This window comes from Anabas testudineus, chromosome 6, assembly GCF_900324465.2.
Source record: "Anabas testudineus chromosome 6, fAnaTes1.2, whole genome shotgun sequence".
Classification (NCBI taxonomy): Eukaryota; Metazoa; Chordata; class Actinopteri; order Anabantiformes; family Anabantidae; genus Anabas; species Anabas testudineus.
In genome coordinates, this window is record NC_046615.1 from 24,039,704 (window position 1) to 24,058,530 (window position 18,827).

Below are 18,827 nucleotides of genomic sequence, written 5' to 3' on the forward strand. Positions count from 1 at the left end.
ATGATTTTACTTTGTACAAACACTTAAAATACTAAGCTTGTGTAAAAATGGCTGAAATGCCTGCATGATGTTTTAATTTATCTTTCTGTTCATCTGCATCCTCGAGGTCCCAGCTCAGCCTTCTGTCCACCTGCACACCTGTCCTGCATCTGCTCACGACTCCACAGCCTTCTCACCTGTTTCTCATTGACTGTTCATATTCCTACTGCGTAAAGAGCTGCCAGGTTGTTGTCAGATCTGAGGCTCTGTGTTCTTCAATAAAGACAGAGTCACTGTCAACCTGTGTTCAAGCTGAGAGTCGACACTTTAAACACATCTTGATTGTTTCAGTAGAATCAGTTTCATGAACACGACACTGACGGACCATTTTACATTCTGAAGCACGTTTTCGAGCTCTAACTTATTTTAAATAGAATGAATGAATAAATACTAATAAACACAAAACCTGGTTTTTAGGACAGATAGTCCTGATTCTGACAACACGTGACAGAGCTGCCTGGATCACACCGATGGGCCTTCGTCACTCACACAGAGGTGACTTCTGTTAATGCCTCTGACGGTTTCATTGGCAGCACATTTATGAAAATGTGGAAAGAGCCACATGCCCGGGAGACATTTGGCACCTGGTGTGTGAGTGGGAAACAGGAAAACACTGAGTTGAAAAGTTTAATGAGGTTTAGGACAAAGCGTGTTCTGCATCACTGATGGATTCTCACAACTCCAGGTATTTCCACTTCATTTACATTTAGTCATTTGACAGACGCTTCTATCCAAGATTACTATTTAAATTTCTATTACAATGAGAAACAGATTTTATTTCTTTGATTATAATACATGATAACTGAGACGGTTAGGGTTATAGTGATTAAATGTTTGTTAATTGACAGACAGAGGAAACTGGTGTGTAACACAGGTCCCCAGTTGTGACCTCTGCTTTCTTAAGCCTTGTTTTTATCAGCTTGACTCCTTCACTTCACATTAACTGGGATATTAAAGCTTTAGCATATAAAGGTTACTCTCAGCCCCAGGTGATCTGAGCCGTCCCCAGAGACGGCACCTTTTAAATGTTGTGTCTGCTGTAACGTCTGAAAGTCACCACCAAAGCAGAGGGCGTCTGTTATTCTTAAACTAGCTTGAAGATGCAGCGTATCCTCTCTGTCTCCACCTACATCGAGTCACAGTAAAGTCTCTGACAGTGTTATATCGGCACACTCTGGCAGAGGTGAAGGGTGTAGACGGCACAAGGCTGAGGGACGTAGATCAGCCCGGGGTGTTTCTTCCTCAGGATGCCGTCATTCCACAGAAGGGTCACCCAGACTGCCACCAGGAACAGAGCTGCTGAGAAACTGAGACCAGACATGAGAGTTTTCTTCTCCTCTATGATCCTGATTTGTCATCACACATCTAAAACATCCTGAAACGTAACATGTTGGAGTGAATGAGATATGAAAGAATATTACAGAAGGCTCAGAAGCTAAATCCTCACAACGATAGTCTTATGATACAAAAGGGAGAAAATGTGAGTCGCACACGGGAATAAAACTGCAGTGACGAGAGGCCACGAAGCAGTGGTTTGGATTTATAACACCTGCCTTCAATCATCCAGGTGACCACGTGAAACACAACAAACCTCGTCCAGCTTTTAAAGAAGACGTCACCGTCCCAGAAAGAAGACACGTAAGAAAATGTGCAACATGTTGTTGTGTGATGTTTAACATCATCAGTACTTTGTTCACGGTTTCATTTTGACTTTAAGACATTTTAGAATCAAAAGGTTTGAACTTAGCTGCTCTAGTGCTCATTAAAGGGCACAGGGCTGCAGGGCCGAGTGCACACATGACAAAGTGCTTCTGAAGCAGAGGTGTCGCAGCGGGAAGAGAACGAGCTTGGCGTTTAGTAGCTTCAGTAAGTCGTTGCTGGTTCAGTGAACGCTGCACTCAGAGGACCAGCATCTGTTCTTACCTGCAGAGCATGAAGAGGCCGTTGCTGTCAGGGACCAGTCCTCGCCTCCTGTGGTGCATCACTGTGGCGGACATGGCAAAGAAGGTGAAGATGAAGAGGATGAAGGTCTGTCCCTCAGTGATCAAATACCTGTCGGAGCAGTGACAGCCATGGTTAGATGCTGTGTGAGCATCACAGGTTCAAACCCCACTCTTATCTTAATGATCCTTGTGGCCGTGACACAGTGTGTGAGCTCTTCAGGAGGAGTTCTGCTGTTGCAGGACAACAATGTCACACTTCACTTCACTCTGAAAGCAGTATGCATCCATCCACCAGCCATGCTGCTCATCCTGGACGGGTCACCCAGCTGAGACACACATTCACACCTACAATAAAGGACACATTGAGTAAGAAGTAAGTTTTCCAGTCTTGACCTTTGATTTTAAAAGATACTGTGATCACAAATTCTAAAAAATGACTGTTTAAAATAATAATGTAGCCGATCTACTTTTATCTAAAACTTCAGTCAGCGTCAGTGATAATGATCCATGTAATGAATTTGAATTTGAATTTGAACCTGGTTGACATGTTTCTGCTTTCATTTCTAAGTACTGTCCTCACTGATTAATGTAATTAGTCAGCAACACCTGAGAACTGTCTAATCAATTATTACTAACACCTGGACACACACACACACACACACACACACACACACACACACACAGGTGCTGCTGGTGTTTAGTTCCAGCATCAGATCAGCTGTTACCTGGTGAAACAGTCAGAAGTCAGTCAGTTAATGACAAACACAAAACCAGAACATTTATATGTGAAGTCCATGTTTTGTGTATTTCTCCAGTCACTCCTTCAGACTTCCTCCGACAGATGTCTTCATGCAGAGATGCCGTGTGTTTAGTCTCTATTGTCAGTCCTGTGATGGCTGCTGGGAGTCTGGGAATGGAGCTGCTGTATAAATAGGATTTACAGGATAAAGTTGTATTGAGTTGATCTAAGTTGAAGCACTACAGCTCCTCACATGACTTTCATATCCGCTCATGGATCAGACCTACACTGAACAGAACCTAATACCGTGTAGGTGGTCTTCTGCTCTGACCCACTGAAGTGTGGCTGCAGATCCTTTATTTCCTGGAAATTGACAGGGTGAACTGATTTTATACTGGCTCTGTTTATTGGTGTGTTTAATCGTGGTGTTTATTTATTACTTACATTTTATTTATTTGTTGTTTATTTCATATCACAACGCCCACACACTGGACGAGTCGGTTAGACTAGTGCTCTGGTTGTGGGTTGTCTGATGCTATATTCTTGTTCTGGGCTGGGTGGTGTCTCCCGGGACTTGAGGACCTGGTGGCCCACGGTGCAGGAAGACTCGACTCCCGTCATGGCTTTTTAAGAACTGTTTGAATGTCAGGGAATTGTCCTGAGAGTTTTAAAAATCCTCCTGTTTGCTCCCAGAGTCCAACGAGCCTGCAGGGCTGGGTGACGGGTGTAGTTGACTACTACCTTTTGTACGTGCAGTAGAACATATTCTCAAAACACTAAAACACACCTCTCTGGCAGGTCAATGATAGAAAGTACATATTCTATTTGAAGCTGCTAATTTAGCTCCATGCCAGAACATACACTCCAGTTTTATTATTGCAGAGCGCTGCTTGTTTTCCTGTTTTTGCTGTCGGTGCTTCAGCTGCGAGCCGGTCGACCCCTGAGCTGTAGAGACTGTTAACACTGATAAAGATGAAATTTAATCTTTGTGCTCCGTCTGCGTGAGAGCGACTCAGAATGTGAATGTGCTTAAGAATATTGTGACAAATGCAGAAATAGTGGCCACGTTTCATCCTCTTACACAAACTAAATGTAGATTTATGCACCTGCAGCCTGCTGATGGTCTTAATCACCACTTCCAGCAAAAGCAGGTTTCCCTCAGCGGCTCCATCTGTTTCTCATTTTCAGCATTTCATTACAGAGACAATTTGTTTCCCATCTGGTGACGTGTGGATCAAACAATACATCGAAGGTCTAGTGTCACGGTGAAGTCGGTGATCTGCGCCTCATTTTCTACTTTGCTCAAGGACGGGACACAGTACCTCTACTCTTGTTCAGACTGACCCTGTTGTCAGTTGCTGAACACACCGGGACCAGATCTACTAGTAAAGCAGTCTGACCAGAAGTAGGCGGCGTTGGGGACCATCAGCATCCACGCTGCTGCTGGGATTCTCTCTTCCTGCTTTCTTTGGCAGAAACAACCACTGAAGAAGAGGAAGAGCACGAGGAAGAGAGGAATATACCTGCAGGAAAGAGAATACAGAGAGCAGTCACAGCAGGGAATGACAAATGCAGCTTCAAGTCAAAGTCCTTACTTAGCCAAATGGATCCTAAAGTTTCCTGCATGTCAGCATTTATTTACCACGTATCTCACATTTAGCTTTTGTCGACACACTTCAACTAAAAGCTCTGTGAGACCTCGCTGTAAGAAGATGTGGATTTATTAAAGACAGTTTCACTACACCACCATGGTAGAAGGTTTCAGGTCTGAGGGGGGTGGACGCAGACCCAGAAGTTGCACACTGCATCATATTTATCAAGCAGACAGATGTTGTGATGAGTCAGTTCAAGTCTTTGGCTGAAGTCTGTGATCCAGGAGCAGTGGGAGTTCTATTTGCAGGATACACGAGTGTGATTCTCAAACTTTCAGGGCTCAATATCATAGAATTATAGAAGCTAGGAAAAGTGTGATGTTGTGCTCAGGAGGCATCTTGGTGTCAAAATAAAAGTTTAAAATTCAGTGCGTCCAGTTACTTTCCAGAGAGGATGCTTGAACCATGTCGGTAATCTGGGAGAATCTGCAGTTTGTGCTGTGTCTGATGCACTTAGTTTCAAATCTACATATACACAAAGCACAGAGAGTGGGTAGAAATGATACTGAGTCGACTGCTCACTTTAGCTCTGAGGCTCCAAGAAGATGAATCTGACTTCGAGTCATACAGGAACTGACGTGGGCTTACCAAACTGCATGCAACACTTCTAACAGCAGAGGGAGATGAAGCACCCACACAGGAGGAGAGGTCTAATCTCCTCAGAACGGGAGCTGGAATCACCTGTGGGTGAACTGTGGGTATCTAGAGGCTTCAAAACCTCAGTGAAACAGTCTACTGCTGCATCAGGACTGAGAGCAAACCACAGCACAGAGCTGTGACGGTGCACAGTTTGTGCTGCTGCATTTAAACACTGTGATTAGTGTCTCAGAGCTGCACAAATAACGAATGATCGTTACATTCCCAGTGATGGGAAACACATTTAAACACATTCTGTACTTCTACTTCATTTGGGTGTTTCCACTTTATGATTCTGCACAACATCATTTAATTAAATTCAATAGAAACAGTTAGTTCACATTCACATACTTCCAAACTGTTCTTACGTACGTGAGTGTTAACACACAGACCTGAGATCCGTATCGTCTCCTTTCTGACAGCTCCTGTGTTTTATCCAGTCTTTAGGCATTTGAACTTTTACTTTCTTTATTCTTCCAAATGGTTATTGCTCCTGTCCCGTTCTGCAGTATCATAACCTGCTGTACACTCACGTCTTTGTCCATCTATTGCTCTCCTCATTGTTCTTCCTCTCTGGACTTCTTTGTTCAGAACCTTCAGAACCTGAGCTCAGCCGACTGCCACCAAATGTGAATTAATTAAAGTTAAAATTAGAATCGGCAACAGACGCACCATGTCCTCAGGTGTAATCAAAGTGTTGGTTGACAAAATGGTAGAAATAGAAAATAGCTCCTGAATCCTTTAATGTCGTTTCTCACACACAGTAAGAATCTTCTGGGACATTTGATTTCAGTTCTTTTACAGATGTTGATGAGCTGATAAATGATGATCTTGTCTTACCACATCAGATGACCAACGGTGTTGTCATAGTAAAACAGAAGCTCGACAGTGTCCATCTGCAAAATAAAATATTAGAGATTCATCATTGTCAAAGAGCCAAGTCTTCCTCAGGACCGATGTTGCATCGCAAACACCTGATGTCAAATATGAGATCAGATGTTAGAAACTGTAACATGACTAAGAATCAACTGAACATAACACCAAGATGTTCAGCTGGTCCAAATTGTTGTTCACTCCAGTGGGTTTCAGCGGTCACAGGAGAGGTCACAGAGAAGATTTTATTTGATTTTAATACATGATTTTATTTTTAAAGTCATTCACAGTAACTATTTCACACACATGATGACAGGAGGACAGGAGACAGCTTCGACCAAATACATCAAGTTTAGAACTAATAAGTAGAAGGAAAAACCCAAATATTGTTGTTTTAGGTATAATTCACATTGTCACTGTTCAGCACTTTTTTTTTTGTTTGAACAACTGAACGTTTCATCTTAACCTGAACATGTCGCACTCCTAATTCTGCTTAGATGTGGCTCTGAGGGCTCAGACTGTGAATGGACGAATGAAATGTGGTTCAGATGCTCAGGTTCTGTCAGGATTAAGGTCAAAGTTCAGACAGGGAAATAGAAATGAGAGGGTTAGAGGGGAGATGAATCTGATCCAGTATCTACCAGAACTGAGGGTTTCAGGTCCTTCATGACTGGATTGTCTCTGACCGACAGGTGCAGCTGGTAGCCAATCAACAGTAGCCGTCGGATGATGGAGTCCGCCACCAGGTGGAGGCTGGTTCCCATGACAATGGTGATGATGCTTAAGTTGACAGCCGGCCGAGGCAGCGTCCTGGGGCTTCGTTCAAGCATCTGCAACAGGGGAACAGACGCAATGATGTGAGACCTCTTCACATGAGTTTAGGATCCAGAGCGTAGCGACAAGTCGTGTGTCAGAGTTACTTTGAGCAGGATGAGTGGAGCAGTGATGTTGTACAGAAAGTGGAGGAATTCTGCAAAACCAGGACGGTTCAGAGGAGCCCAGTCTGCAGGGAGGACAAACTGCAATAAGAAAACACAGATTAGATTTCCCTCTGAAGAGTCCATCCTCATGTGACTTTGTTTGATTTACAGTATCAGTGTAAAACTGATTGTCGGGCCTGTGTTAGATCATCTTTGAAGAATGTTTTAACCCAGAAAAGTTAGTTTAAAGTGTAAAATGTTTTTTTAATTCACGGGGGATGAGGCAGATCCTGCTTTAATATGAAAAAGAAAACTGAACTAAACTGACATTGGGATACTGTACAAATGAATAAAATATTATTAAATTATTAAATATGATAAAATATTCTACGATTCAGTTTGAACTGAAACTAAAAAAATATCCAGTTAGACTTTATGTTAAATTTAAATCAAATCAAATCAACAAACCAAAAGAGAAATGTTCACTTTTCATTTTCAACCCTGCTGAATGCATCTAAAGGATTATTAATCAGTGCAACATGAAATACATCCTGCAGCACTTAGCACCACTTATCATCCTGTTACCATGGCAGCGTTTCGGCACACATCCAGGATCCAGTTCTGGACGGTGAAGCTGAGCCAGATGTCCAGGTGAAACCGCGACTTTGATAGAACCGCCTCCACCTCTGCAGAACCAGCAGAGCGGCTGCAGAGAACAGACATGAACACAAAGCCTTTTATCCAGCTGGTTCGGTGTCTGACTGACTGGAGCAGCAGTTAATTAGACGCTCAGTGACTCAGGCTGCCTACTTGATGCATTGTGCAGTGAAGGAGAGCGTAAATGGGGAAGTGATGGGAAGCTTGAGATCAGAAAGAAGACTGAAGTGGTGAGGAACAAAAAATGGAGCAACAGTATACAGAAGTAGTGTCTGGGGAGACGTCTGTCAACAGCTGCAACATATCATCAACTGTTTGCTTGATGTAAAGAAATACAGAGCATCCAGAAAGTTTTCACTGTATTAACTTTTCCCACAATTGGTCATGTTACAGCCTTTAGGACGACACTCCCCATCCAACCTGATGAAGCTTGAGAGAGGCAGAGAAACTGCCTAAAAATATGTGCCAAGCTTTAGCATCATAGTCAGAAAGACTTAGGGCTGTAATTGGTCCTAAAGGAGGTTTAAGAACATACTGACACTGTGAACACTTAGGTACATGTGATGTTTTTCACATTTAATATATATAACAGATTTCTTTCCTCTTGACATTATGGGCTGTTGTCCTTTTTGGAATGACGCTGTAACATAACAATATGTGGAAAGAGTTAAACACATGAAGACGTAGAATCTGTGGGACTCTGTTCTTCCATCTGAAGTCAGGAATCAGCTCCAGGTTGTTTAATCCACAACCATGACACCATGTTCAGCCTTCTTCTGCAGGCTCTGCACTGGTAACTGAGCCACATTTCATCACGGTTCTGGTTTGAGTTTATTTATTTCAGTGCACTTTGTGTCTCTGTCTCCTCGGTCAACAGCCTTCTTCTCCAGGTCTCTAGTTTCCCTTCGGTCTCCTACCATTTGTTAGATGTGCTCAGAATCTTTCCCTTCCCCACGTCCTCCTACCTGCAGCCCCCTCACTGGTCAGACGTGTCCTAATTACCAAAGCGCCCTGGTGTTCTGTATCCTTCCTGTGTTTTTGGATCTCCGTCTGACTGGACCACCCCTCTTCCTGTGACTGTGGCTGTTTGCTGATGCACATGAACTTTCACAGTATCTACTCATCATTAAGTGTCTGCACGTTTCCTCTTCAGTCTGAGCTGAAGTGGTGGAATCTGACTAAAACGTGATAATATTTCTGAACGACTCTATAGGCTGATGGAGGAGACTCTGCAGCCTAAAGTGAAACTCTCCTGTCACACATTCTGCTGCCGTCATCTGGACTCACTCTGTAATCAGGTTACCGACTCACAATCTCATTTTCAGAGACGCAGCAGCAGGAAACCAACAGTTCAGCTGAAGATCTCCATCTTTCAACATTAAAACAAGGTTTAACATCTGTTAATTTCACATTCAGGGATTCAGTTTAATCTCTAATCTGACATTAATTTAAGTTTTGAAGGTTTTAAATAAGTCAAGTTTAACTTGTACGTCTATCACACTTTGTTTTTTCAGACTCAGCTACTTTTACAGCCAAGACAAACCTTTTGTTCTGTGATATTTCATTAATGTGCAGTTTGCGAATGCTGCAGCTGAAAATGTCTCATGTTTATTCTCCAGCTTTTTCTAATCCTGACGTCTTCACACTGGAACAGATGAAATCGTGTCTGGGTTTTTGTGCTTTTGTGTCTCTGTGTGATGGCATGAAACCAGCGGGTGGAGTGTGATGAGGGATCCCAACAGACTGAATTAGCTGAATAAAGGTGGGACCAACTATGAAAAATAAATTTTACAAACCTGAACATGAAGGTTGCTGTGTTCTGTCTCTTCCGGATGGGTGGATGCATCTTTCTCTCTCAGACAGTTTTTAATGTAAAACCTTTCTCTGCACTCTTTTACAGTTTAAACAGGTCACACCGTGGACACTAGTCAGTTCGATGGCCAGTAACTAAACTCCGGATGACGTCGCTGTTCTATCATTTATGTTGATTCATCATCATTCAACATCATTCCTGTTTCCTTTCATCTGTGCTGAAGCTGAACACGTGGCCTCACATTTGTCCTTTGACTAAAACAAAACCTTGTGAAAAAGTGAATCCATCCATCCGAACACACCCACAGCTTGTGTAGAGGAGTTAAACCGCAGGTTTGTCTGCCAGCAGATAAGCCAGTAATCTGTAGAAACCTCCCCTCAATATGTTTACTTGGCACAATTAATCTGGTTTCAGATGAACGCAGAAGCTTATGCTCCTGCTGAGGACTGTAGTAAAACCATAAATACCTGGAAAACATGTTTTAATTTGACTGAAAGGGAACTGGAGCAGAGGACAGAGGAAGATGACACACTTAGAAATAGTTCAGTCATTTAAAATGTTGCTTTTAGGAATTAAGAAACTCTTTATTATTAAGAACTAATTATTTCTGATAATAAGTTTAACTGGAGATCATTAGTTAGAGACTGACAGTTCTGAGACAGGTGGACCTGAAGAGGAGGACGATTCCGTTCCTCCTTTCTCTGCTTCTCCGACCACATTCCCCCTTCAGACTCTACTCTCAGGTTTTAGGTCTATTCACTAACTGCAGAGTCACTTTAATTTAGTATTTTCGAACTTTTTAATTCATGTAAAAACTCGTTTGTTTTCTCACTCTCTACTTTGGGGACAGGCGGTACCTTTTTGTTCACCGAGGTCGGCTTGTACACTCTGAGGTTTCACTTGGGAAAGTTCAACTCGGTGGCTTGGACCCCCGAGGATGGGAGGACACGGAACGATCAATTCATTACTGGGACGCCTGTAACAGACTGTACCAGCAGCGGTGGGGTCACTGTAGTAGCTACTGTAGTAATAACCAGGAAGTCCAACAGAAAATGCTGCTAATACAAAGTGGCTGTCAGAGTCTGAAATGATTGGTTTACTAATATTATTAATAGTCAAAAGTCAAAATGATCAGATGGAACTCCCCAGCTGCTGGTGTCCTGTTACGATTTTTACCTGATTAAAGTTGATCTTGTTTTAGTCGAGACTCTTTCTCAACAGACTGAAAAAGCTGCTTGGATGAGTAGTGAAGTCCATTTGACCTGAGCCAGTTTTCAGACTGAGAATCTTCATTTAACTTAAAACATGGAGCACAGCTCAACAAAGAAATCAATGCAAAGAAAGTTTTAACAAGTTGCAGACAAATTGTTGATCAAGTAAAAAGAACTTTACGTCACATTAGTTCAACTTAAATCTGTCTAAATGTCTCTTTAAGGTACACCCAGTATGTTCGACTTGAATTGATGTAGTTGTTTAAAATCATAATGACACTAAATAAGGTTTTGGTGGTATAAAACTCCTAGTCCACTGTTTTTTTTTTTAAGGTATGCTAATTAGAATTCAGTGTGATCAGTTAAGCGCATGTCAACGCCGTGAATATCAATGGACAAACACAGAGGAGGTGTCTTTAACCTGGTTTATGTTAATTCCTCAGACTACGCCCTGATCATGATAAACTGGTATCTGTCTCACTCACCACATGTTGCCATAATACAGGTTTGTCATTTGTCAACTTTAAAGATTTAACTATGGACAGATGTTCCCAGAAAAATTAAAAAACTGTGACAGTTTAGTGAAAAGATGCTCTGGATGAGGAGCCTCGTTCAACCTCTCAGAGGAAGGTCAGCTGTCAGATCATCCGCACTTTTAGTTCAGCAGTGCTGTTTTCTCTGCTGGTAGAAACTCTTTCCCTCCGTGAGTCACACACAGCAGCTTAGTGCAGCCTGGTAAAATGGTATTAACGAGGCTGAGTCACAGTCCAGGACATGTGGAAGCTGTGATCACAGGGAGGTGTTTCATCTGAAGTAGGATTCAAAGCTCCAGCTCTATTAACGGAGCTGAAAACCACTCAGCCGTCCTGACAATTGCAGAATGTAGAATATGGTGTTCCTGTGACTTTCCATTAATGCCACAACATAGAAACCTATTTCTTAATATGCTCCTGGTTAAATCCTCTGAGACAGCAATGCAGCTGCTGAGGGAGATGTTAACATGTGGATTTTAATCATTTAGACATCAGGGGGCTGTTATGGAGCCTTTGATCAATTCACCAAACAATTTCTTTAATTGAAGTGAAAAAATGCATCAGTGAATGTTTATTTATTATTTTTTATTCTTGTGTCATCGTGTGATTATAAGTAACTGTGTAACTTTAATAAATCATGATTTATTGTCATACCATTTTATACTGTACAGGCTCTTATAGAGTAATTTAATACATCTGTAAATATTTGACAAAGTTAGGGAGTAACATTAAAACATATTAAGTAGAAAATCCTCTTATTTATGTTAGAAGACAACAGATAAGACAAAAATAGAAAATGCAAAAAAATGAACATGAAAATAGTTCAGATACCAACAGCAACATGTAAGAGCAGCACAGACTTAAACTGGTAAGATTTTTATTTATGTGGGTTAAACATACAAAATGTGCAGTGAAGTACAACAGAGAAAGATTGATGGAAATCACCAAGACAAAAGAAGAAAAGCTTTAAAAGATAACATCTGTGTTCAACAGTTATAAAATGCTTCTTTAATTAGTTCAAACCACAAATGATCATTTTATTAAGAGGTTTTGTTTTTCTGTTTTTCAAACCAAACAGCGGACCATTCATCTGATGGGAAACGTTTCCAGTCGGACGTGTTTTTAAGTTGAACGGTTACTTCCGGTAATGAATAGAAAGCCAAAGGTGAAAGTGCTTGTGTTTGTTTTCGAAATCTTAGTCGCTTTTTGTGTTTTTAGATAGAAACGTGACAAGGCGATGTATTTTTATAGCGAACAAAAAGGAACCACTTTAATTTGACCCACCCGGGAGCTTTAAAAGTACCGGTTTAAAGCAGCATTGCGGCACCGTTAGCAGAGCAGCTAACCGGCTAGCTCGCTCAGCTGATGTTCGTCGTCCGGAGACAGAAACCCAGAAACTGGACGCTCTGGTTCGGACAGTTCACCTGAAAACGTCGCTAACTCGGATCTGCACCGTTTCTCTTGTGGCTTTAAGGGAGCAGAGAGCTTTTTCATGTGAGCACTGGGGCTTGTTTCGACATTTTAATGGGAGGCGGTTTGCTTTGGAGGAGTGGACACTGCGGGCGTCACTTGCGAAGAAAGCGGAGGTCCTGGCTACCTGTCGGGCCCAGATGGAGTCTCTGGCCGGCTACGTGTACAAGGCAGCCAGCGAGGGCCGAGTCCTGACCCTGGCCGCGCTTCTGCTCAACCACTCCGAGTCGGAGACCCAGTACCTGCTGAGCTATGTGACCCAGCTCGCCGGACAGAGGTCCACTCCGCTGATCATCGCAGCCCGGAACGGGCACGACAAAGTGGTCCGGCTGCTCCTGGACCACTACAGAGTGGACACGGAACAGACCGGCACGGTTCGGTTTGACGGGTAAGAACTGCTGTCGAGGCTGGAACAGGCTGGTCCCGAATTTAGTTCGTGTTATCAGTGGGACATCAGCTGTGTGGTCCCGGTCCTAGAGCAGGTCTCGATCTAGTTTAAGACTCGTTGTCGATACGAGGTGTTTAAATTATCACTCACACAAAGATCAGGAAAGTGAATTCTGTCCGTCACAGATGTAAAACAACAAGAAACAGTCTCCAACAAAAGAAACATCAACAGTGGATTTCTTCACTGAGCTGATTGTTCAGTGTGGAAACAGCTGAAAGTGGTGAAAAGGTCCTTTATTATAATATCATATCATTTATTATAATATCATATCATTTATTATAATATCAAATCATTTATTATAATATCATATCATTTATTATAATATCATATCATTTATTATAATATCATATCATTTATTATAATATCAAATCATTATTAATATTCACTGCAGCTGTCAAAAACACAAAGATGCTGCGTTCACTGTCACAGGACAGCAACTCCTCACAGTTACGTTTCTGTCACTTTATTAAAAACTAATAATTAAATCTTTAGCGCTCTGGTTAGTTTCTGTGGATCTGGGGGAAACAGTGAAACTGCCCTGAATAGCTGGGGTCACTCAGGGCTCAACAACCCCTGTTCCTGGGACAGAACCACGTTAGCTCTTTGTTCATGTCACTGATGTTGTTCATTAGACATTAAATTAATTAAGTTCCTATCGATTTCTCGTGTTGTGCAACAGTGACACAAAATGTTTTCGTCCACTCCTGTAGAATAGAACCGTGTAATATTATACGATCAGATGCTAATTTCTGATGGATTCATGTGTTTATAAGTTTTGAATTACATTAACATTACTCCCACGCACCTTGGACTACTAAAGCAGAGCTTCCATGTAGCAGATTACTTAATTAACATGTCACATTTAAAAACGGATTATGTTAATGAAGACATAGGAATATTAATAAAAACACAGAAGATCTGTAAAATATAACTTGTGCAAGTCAAAGACTGATTCCTGTTTCTGTCAGATGTTCACTGCCTCAAACGTTCGTATTAATTGTGTATTAAGCTACGTCCTGATCGGTTTGTGAATCCAGTTCTGTTTTATTCTCAAGTGCGGGAGTTCTGAGGTTTTTATCCATCAGTGATGAGATCAGTGTTTTCTGAAACTACCTGACTGTGTTGTCACCTGCTGTCTCTGTCCATCCCGCAGCTATGTCATCGATGGTGCCACGGCACTGTGGTGTGCAGCTGGAGCAGGACACTTTGAGGTGGTGCGTCTATTGGTGTGTCACCATGCCAACGTTAACCACACCACCATCACCAACTCCACTCCACTGCGGGCCGCCTGCTTCGACGGACGCCTGGACATCGTTCGTTACCTGGTGGAACACAACGCTGACATCAGCATCACCAACAAGTACAACAACACCTGCCTGATGATCGCCGCCTATAAGGGCCACACGGACGTAGTCAGATTCCTGCTGGAGCAGGGAGCAGACCCTAACGCCAAGGCCCATTGCGGAGCCACTGCCCTGCACTTTGCAGCAGAGGCGGGACATCTGGAAATTGTAAAAGAGCTGGTTCGCTGCCAGGCAGCCATGGTGGTGAACGGACATGGGATGACGCCACTGAAGGTTGCTGCAGAGAGCTGTAAAGCTGAGGTGGTGGAGCTGCTGCTGACGCACGCTGACTGTGACCCACGCAGCCGCATCGAAGCCCTAGAACTGCTGGGTGCCTCCTTCGCCAACGACCGGGAGAACTACGACATCCAGAAGACGTACCAGTACCTGCACATGGCCATGACGGAGCGCTATCGCGATGCAGAAAACATCATCTCTAAGGAGCAGCTGCCGCCCATCGAGGCCTACGGGGGGCGCAGCGAGTCTCGAACGCTCCAAGACTTGGTGGCCATACGTGTGGACAGAGATGCTCTTCACATGGAGGGGCTGATGATCCGCGAGCGCATCCTGGGCTCGGACAATATTGACGTGTCACATCCCATCATCTACCGCGGTGCTGTCTATGCTGATAACATGGAGTTCGAACAGTGCATCAAACTGTGGCTTCATGCGCTTCACCTGCGGCAGAAAGGAAACAGGAACACGCACAAGGACCTGCTGCGCTTCGCCCAGGTGTTCTCCCAGATGGTGCACCTGAAGGAGCAGGTGCTGGCCTCTGCTGTTGAACAAGTGCTGAGCTGCAGCGTGTTGGAGATTCAGCGCAGCATGGCTCGAGTGGAGGCTGCGGCTGAGTCTGAGCTGCAGCAGGCCATGGACAACTATGAGTCGAATATTTTTACCTTTCTGTACCTGGCCTGCATCTCTACCAAAACCACCTGCAACGACGAGGAGCGCGCTTGTATCAACAAACACATCTACAACCTGATCCAGCTGGACCCACGGTCACGGGATGGCTCCTCCCTGCTCCACCTGGCCATCAGCTCCACCACGCCCGTCGATGACTTCCACACAAACGACGTCTGTAGCTTCCCCAACGCCCAGGTCACCAAGCTGCTGCTAGACTGCGGCGCGCAGGTCAACGCCGTGGACCACGAGGGCAACACCCCGCTGCATGTCATTGTCCAGTACAACCGGCCGATCAGCGACTTCCTCACTCTGCATGCGATCATCATCAACCTGGTGGAGGCAGGCGCCCACACGGACATGACCAACAAGCAGAAGAAGACGCCGCTGGACAAGAGCACCACGGGCGTGTCCGAGATCCTGCTGAAGACACAGATGAAGATGAGCCTCAAGTGCCTGGCTGCGCGTGCCGTCCGGCAGCACCAGATCACCTACCGCAACCAGATCCCCAAAACCCTGGAGGAGTTTGTGGAGTTCCACTGAAACAGACCTGAGAGCTGAAGGCTCGACACAAACCAAGGCCGGACTCGTTCTTAAAGAATTACTTCTAGTTTTCTAACAGATCCAAGCGGTGCTGAGGATGTTGATGCAGTACTAAAAGTTTTTGAGCATTTTTATATAAAGTGTTTTTTTTTTTTTTCTTTTCTATTTAAGTATTTTAACTGCTAAGTACCAGCAGCCACACTTGGCGGCCCATCTGTACATCGCTGCTGCAGCTCGGTGGGAGAAACACCACGAAGAGACCTGCAGCAGGTTTGTGCTGTGAGAGCAGAGGGAGGACGTCACCGCGCTGTTTCTAGTTTTGCCTTATCTCTGCAGCAGGGAGCCGTCGTGTTGCTGTGAGAGTGCACGATGCTAGAGAAACACACCGAGAGAATCAACGAATGTAGAGAAGCCAACGGACGTCTGACCTCACCCACTGTCTGTACATTTGATCATCCCCCACATGAATTTTATTTAAGATGAAAAACAGTTTCCACTCTGTGTGTTTTTTTTAACAACCTGGTTTTTAGTTCATTCTATTTTAAAAGCAGGTTATTTTAAAGGGTTTGCTGGTAACAGTTATTGGTGGAATATTTTTCTGCTGTTTCACTGAAACTACATCACAAGGCTCAAACTGTGCAGACACAACTGTAAACTTACTTCAGTCCCAATGAAACATGATGAGAGATTTTAGAGCAGAGATTCCAAAGCTTATTGGTTTTTGTCCCATTAAAACGAATCGGTATGTTCATGTGACCCATCCCAGATTGAACATGAAAGCAGTTTAATTTCAGTCGTTTCTAAAGGTCAGATTATCTAATGTTTACCAAGAGAAGAGACACGATCAGAGAATATTGAAGAAAACAACGATGTTATGTAGAAGAAATATAGTGTTCCATTCTCTTCTATCCCGTTCATCATTGTGAGCTTTTAATTTTTGTTTTTAGCACTTGGGAACATGTTGTACATGTGGTAGAGTTCAAGCTTTGACCTGCAGGAGACAACATTACATGAATGAAGGATTTTCCTAGACTGTCTTATACTCACTCGACCATTTAGAAAACAAAGACATTGTCACAAAATGTTTATGGTTAATTTTGTTGTTCCTAGTTTTACCCAGAGTCCAGTACCAAAATTTGACTGTCTGCACACACTCATGAGCTTTTATTTTGAAATGTATCTCTGAGAACGTAAGCACAAAGCTATGAGGGAGAGAATCTTTATTATTATTATTATAGTTTTTTTAATAGTCTAAGACATCGAGGATGTCGTCACCTGGTTTACATTTTCCCACAGCTGTGCTGCAGCTTTGTCGTCATTCTTCCTTTGTTCATTATGTCTGCAAAACAAACAGGAGCTTTGGAGAGACCCCGGACCCTGTCTGGAACAATCCAGCTCCAGTCCTGTGTGTCGCTAGGTCTAATACTTAAAATCCCTTTGACAGGTTTAGTTTGATCAACAGTTCTCCCGTTTTTAATGGATCACTATTCACAAATTTCCCATGAACGTGATTAGTAAATCCAGTACAGTCCGTGTGGGGCTCTGTCCACATTTATTTCTTGTTTGTAACTGACGCTGCAGGACGTCAGAGCGACACAGCACCTGAATGTTGGGCCTCAAGTTCAGTTTTCAATAAAAAGACTGGAAAACATCCAATCAGTGAATTACAGAAAGTGTTTAAGAACTTCTAAACACATTTCAGATGTTCACTTTTAAAACAACTGTGATTTCCCACTGACTCCCCGCTGTGAGTATTTCATAATCAGGTCACATCAAGCGTGTGCTGCTGTTGGAGGCAAACGACAAACAAACCTTTGACTTTCTGAAGAAACGTTTTCGTCTAATCTACGTGTGCAGCTTCCTGCAGAGATCAGTGTTTCATTAACCATGTGATGGTCTGAGCAGATTCCTACCTGCATGTTTCGGGGTTCGAGCTGATACTGTGCCATTCAGAAAGCTTTTTTTTTTTTTTTTTTGCAGTGCAGGAGAGTTGAGGTGCTGACAAGATGCAGTTTTCTGTAGGTGAAATGAAGCCAAAGATTCTCCTGGAAAAGATGTCAGCTGTGTTGTACTTCCTGCAGAATGAATGCTTTCAAATTAAAAGTCTTCTCTGCATTCACCTAATTTGTCCTGTTATTTCTTTACTCTGTTAATCAGCATCTTAATTTTTCTATCGTACATATGTTGATGACCCATAATTTGGACTATATTACCATTTATTGGACTTTTGCGTTGGAGGGATTTCCTGTGCTGCGGCTCAGCTCTGACCTGTGATTTCACAAAGATCAACTTTTTATTAATGCAGCCACAGTATGAGCTAAAGAACAGAAAATCCTGAACCAAGAAAAAAACTATTCAAATAAAATAGATGGGAAAGGAAAAGCGTTAATGCTGCAACAACTCCCACCTGAGCAAACGTCTAATCAGCCACTTTAAATGAAAACACACGAAGAAAGAACATGTTTTCCTGTGGAGCCTCAGTGGATTTTATGGTGGTTCATCATTTCCTGTTTTTGAGCTGGAAAGAAACTTATGAATTAACAAATGTTCCAACTGTAGAAATGTCAGATTCAGCACATTGATTATGAGCTCATGTAAATCAACAGTGTTGCCTCTGAAACGACTTAACTCAGTGACATTTAAAGAGTTTTACTTCAAAGTTTGCGACAGTTCCCACGTTTTAACGTCAGTGAAGTGCAGCAGCAACAAGACACACTGCAGTTCAGACTGTGGTTCAATAGGACACCAGGTCATATGCACAGTAATCCCAACCAGAGGAAATGATGCCGGCCTGGGTTTAGTTTTACCTGGATAGGGACCTCAAACCCATCATGACACCTACAAAGAGGGAATTGTTTCACATATACACAATATTTCATTTTCAGTTTCACAAAACACTCACCCACTGTCTTTTGTTTTATTTAAATGTTTTATTGAGAGTTGTTCTTTAGGTGCCACAGCACTTTCTATCTGAAAGTAGCAGACATATTAAAAAACAGCATTCTCCTGAATAACAATTTAGATGTAGGTCTGAAATTTGTGGGGTGCAGATTTGATTTCTTTATAACTTTATAACAGGCTGCACTGCAGCAAACAAGTGGCAC

General features: G+C 42.9%; 2 protein-coding genes and 1 long non-coding RNA gene across 3 annotated transcripts; 2 read left to right on the forward strand and 1 right to left on the reverse strand.

Moving 5' to 3' along the window:
• Window positions 1-666: 666 nt before the first annotated feature.
• Window positions 667-9,370, reverse strand: cln6b (CLN6 transmembrane ER protein b). Its single transcript, XM_026364736.1, has 8 exons — window positions 9,256-9,370; window positions 7,388-7,508; window positions 6,803-6,901; window positions 6,524-6,712; window positions 5,850-5,905; window positions 4,122-4,244; window positions 1,963-2,091; window positions 667-1,346 (listed from the first exon to the last, which is right to left on the reverse strand). The coding sequence occupies exons 1-8, from the start codon at window positions 9,303-9,305 to the stop codon at window positions 1,199-1,201; spliced, it is 915 nt and encodes a 304-aa protein (XP_026220521.1). The 5' UTR covers window positions 9,306-9,370; the 3' UTR covers window positions 667-1,198.
• On the forward strand, window positions 8,758-9,391 carry LOC113165328. Its single transcript, XR_003299110.1, has 3 exons — window positions 8,758-8,847; window positions 9,079-9,221; window positions 9,360-9,391. It is a non-coding gene; the product is annotated as an uncharacterized LOC113165328 (long non-coding RNA).
• A 2,738-nt stretch (window positions 9,392-12,129) lies between these two features.
• On the forward strand, window positions 12,130-17,843 carry fem1b (fem-1 homolog b). The gene is made up of 2 exons (XM_026366379.1): window positions 12,130-12,874; window positions 14,088-17,843. Exons 1-2 carry the CDS (start codon window positions 12,627-12,629, stop codon window positions 15,721-15,723), a joined length of 1,884 nt encoding a protein of 627 aa, XP_026222164.1. The 5' UTR covers window positions 12,130-12,626; the 3' UTR covers window positions 15,724-17,843.
• Window positions 17,844-18,827: the final 984 nt, after the last annotated feature.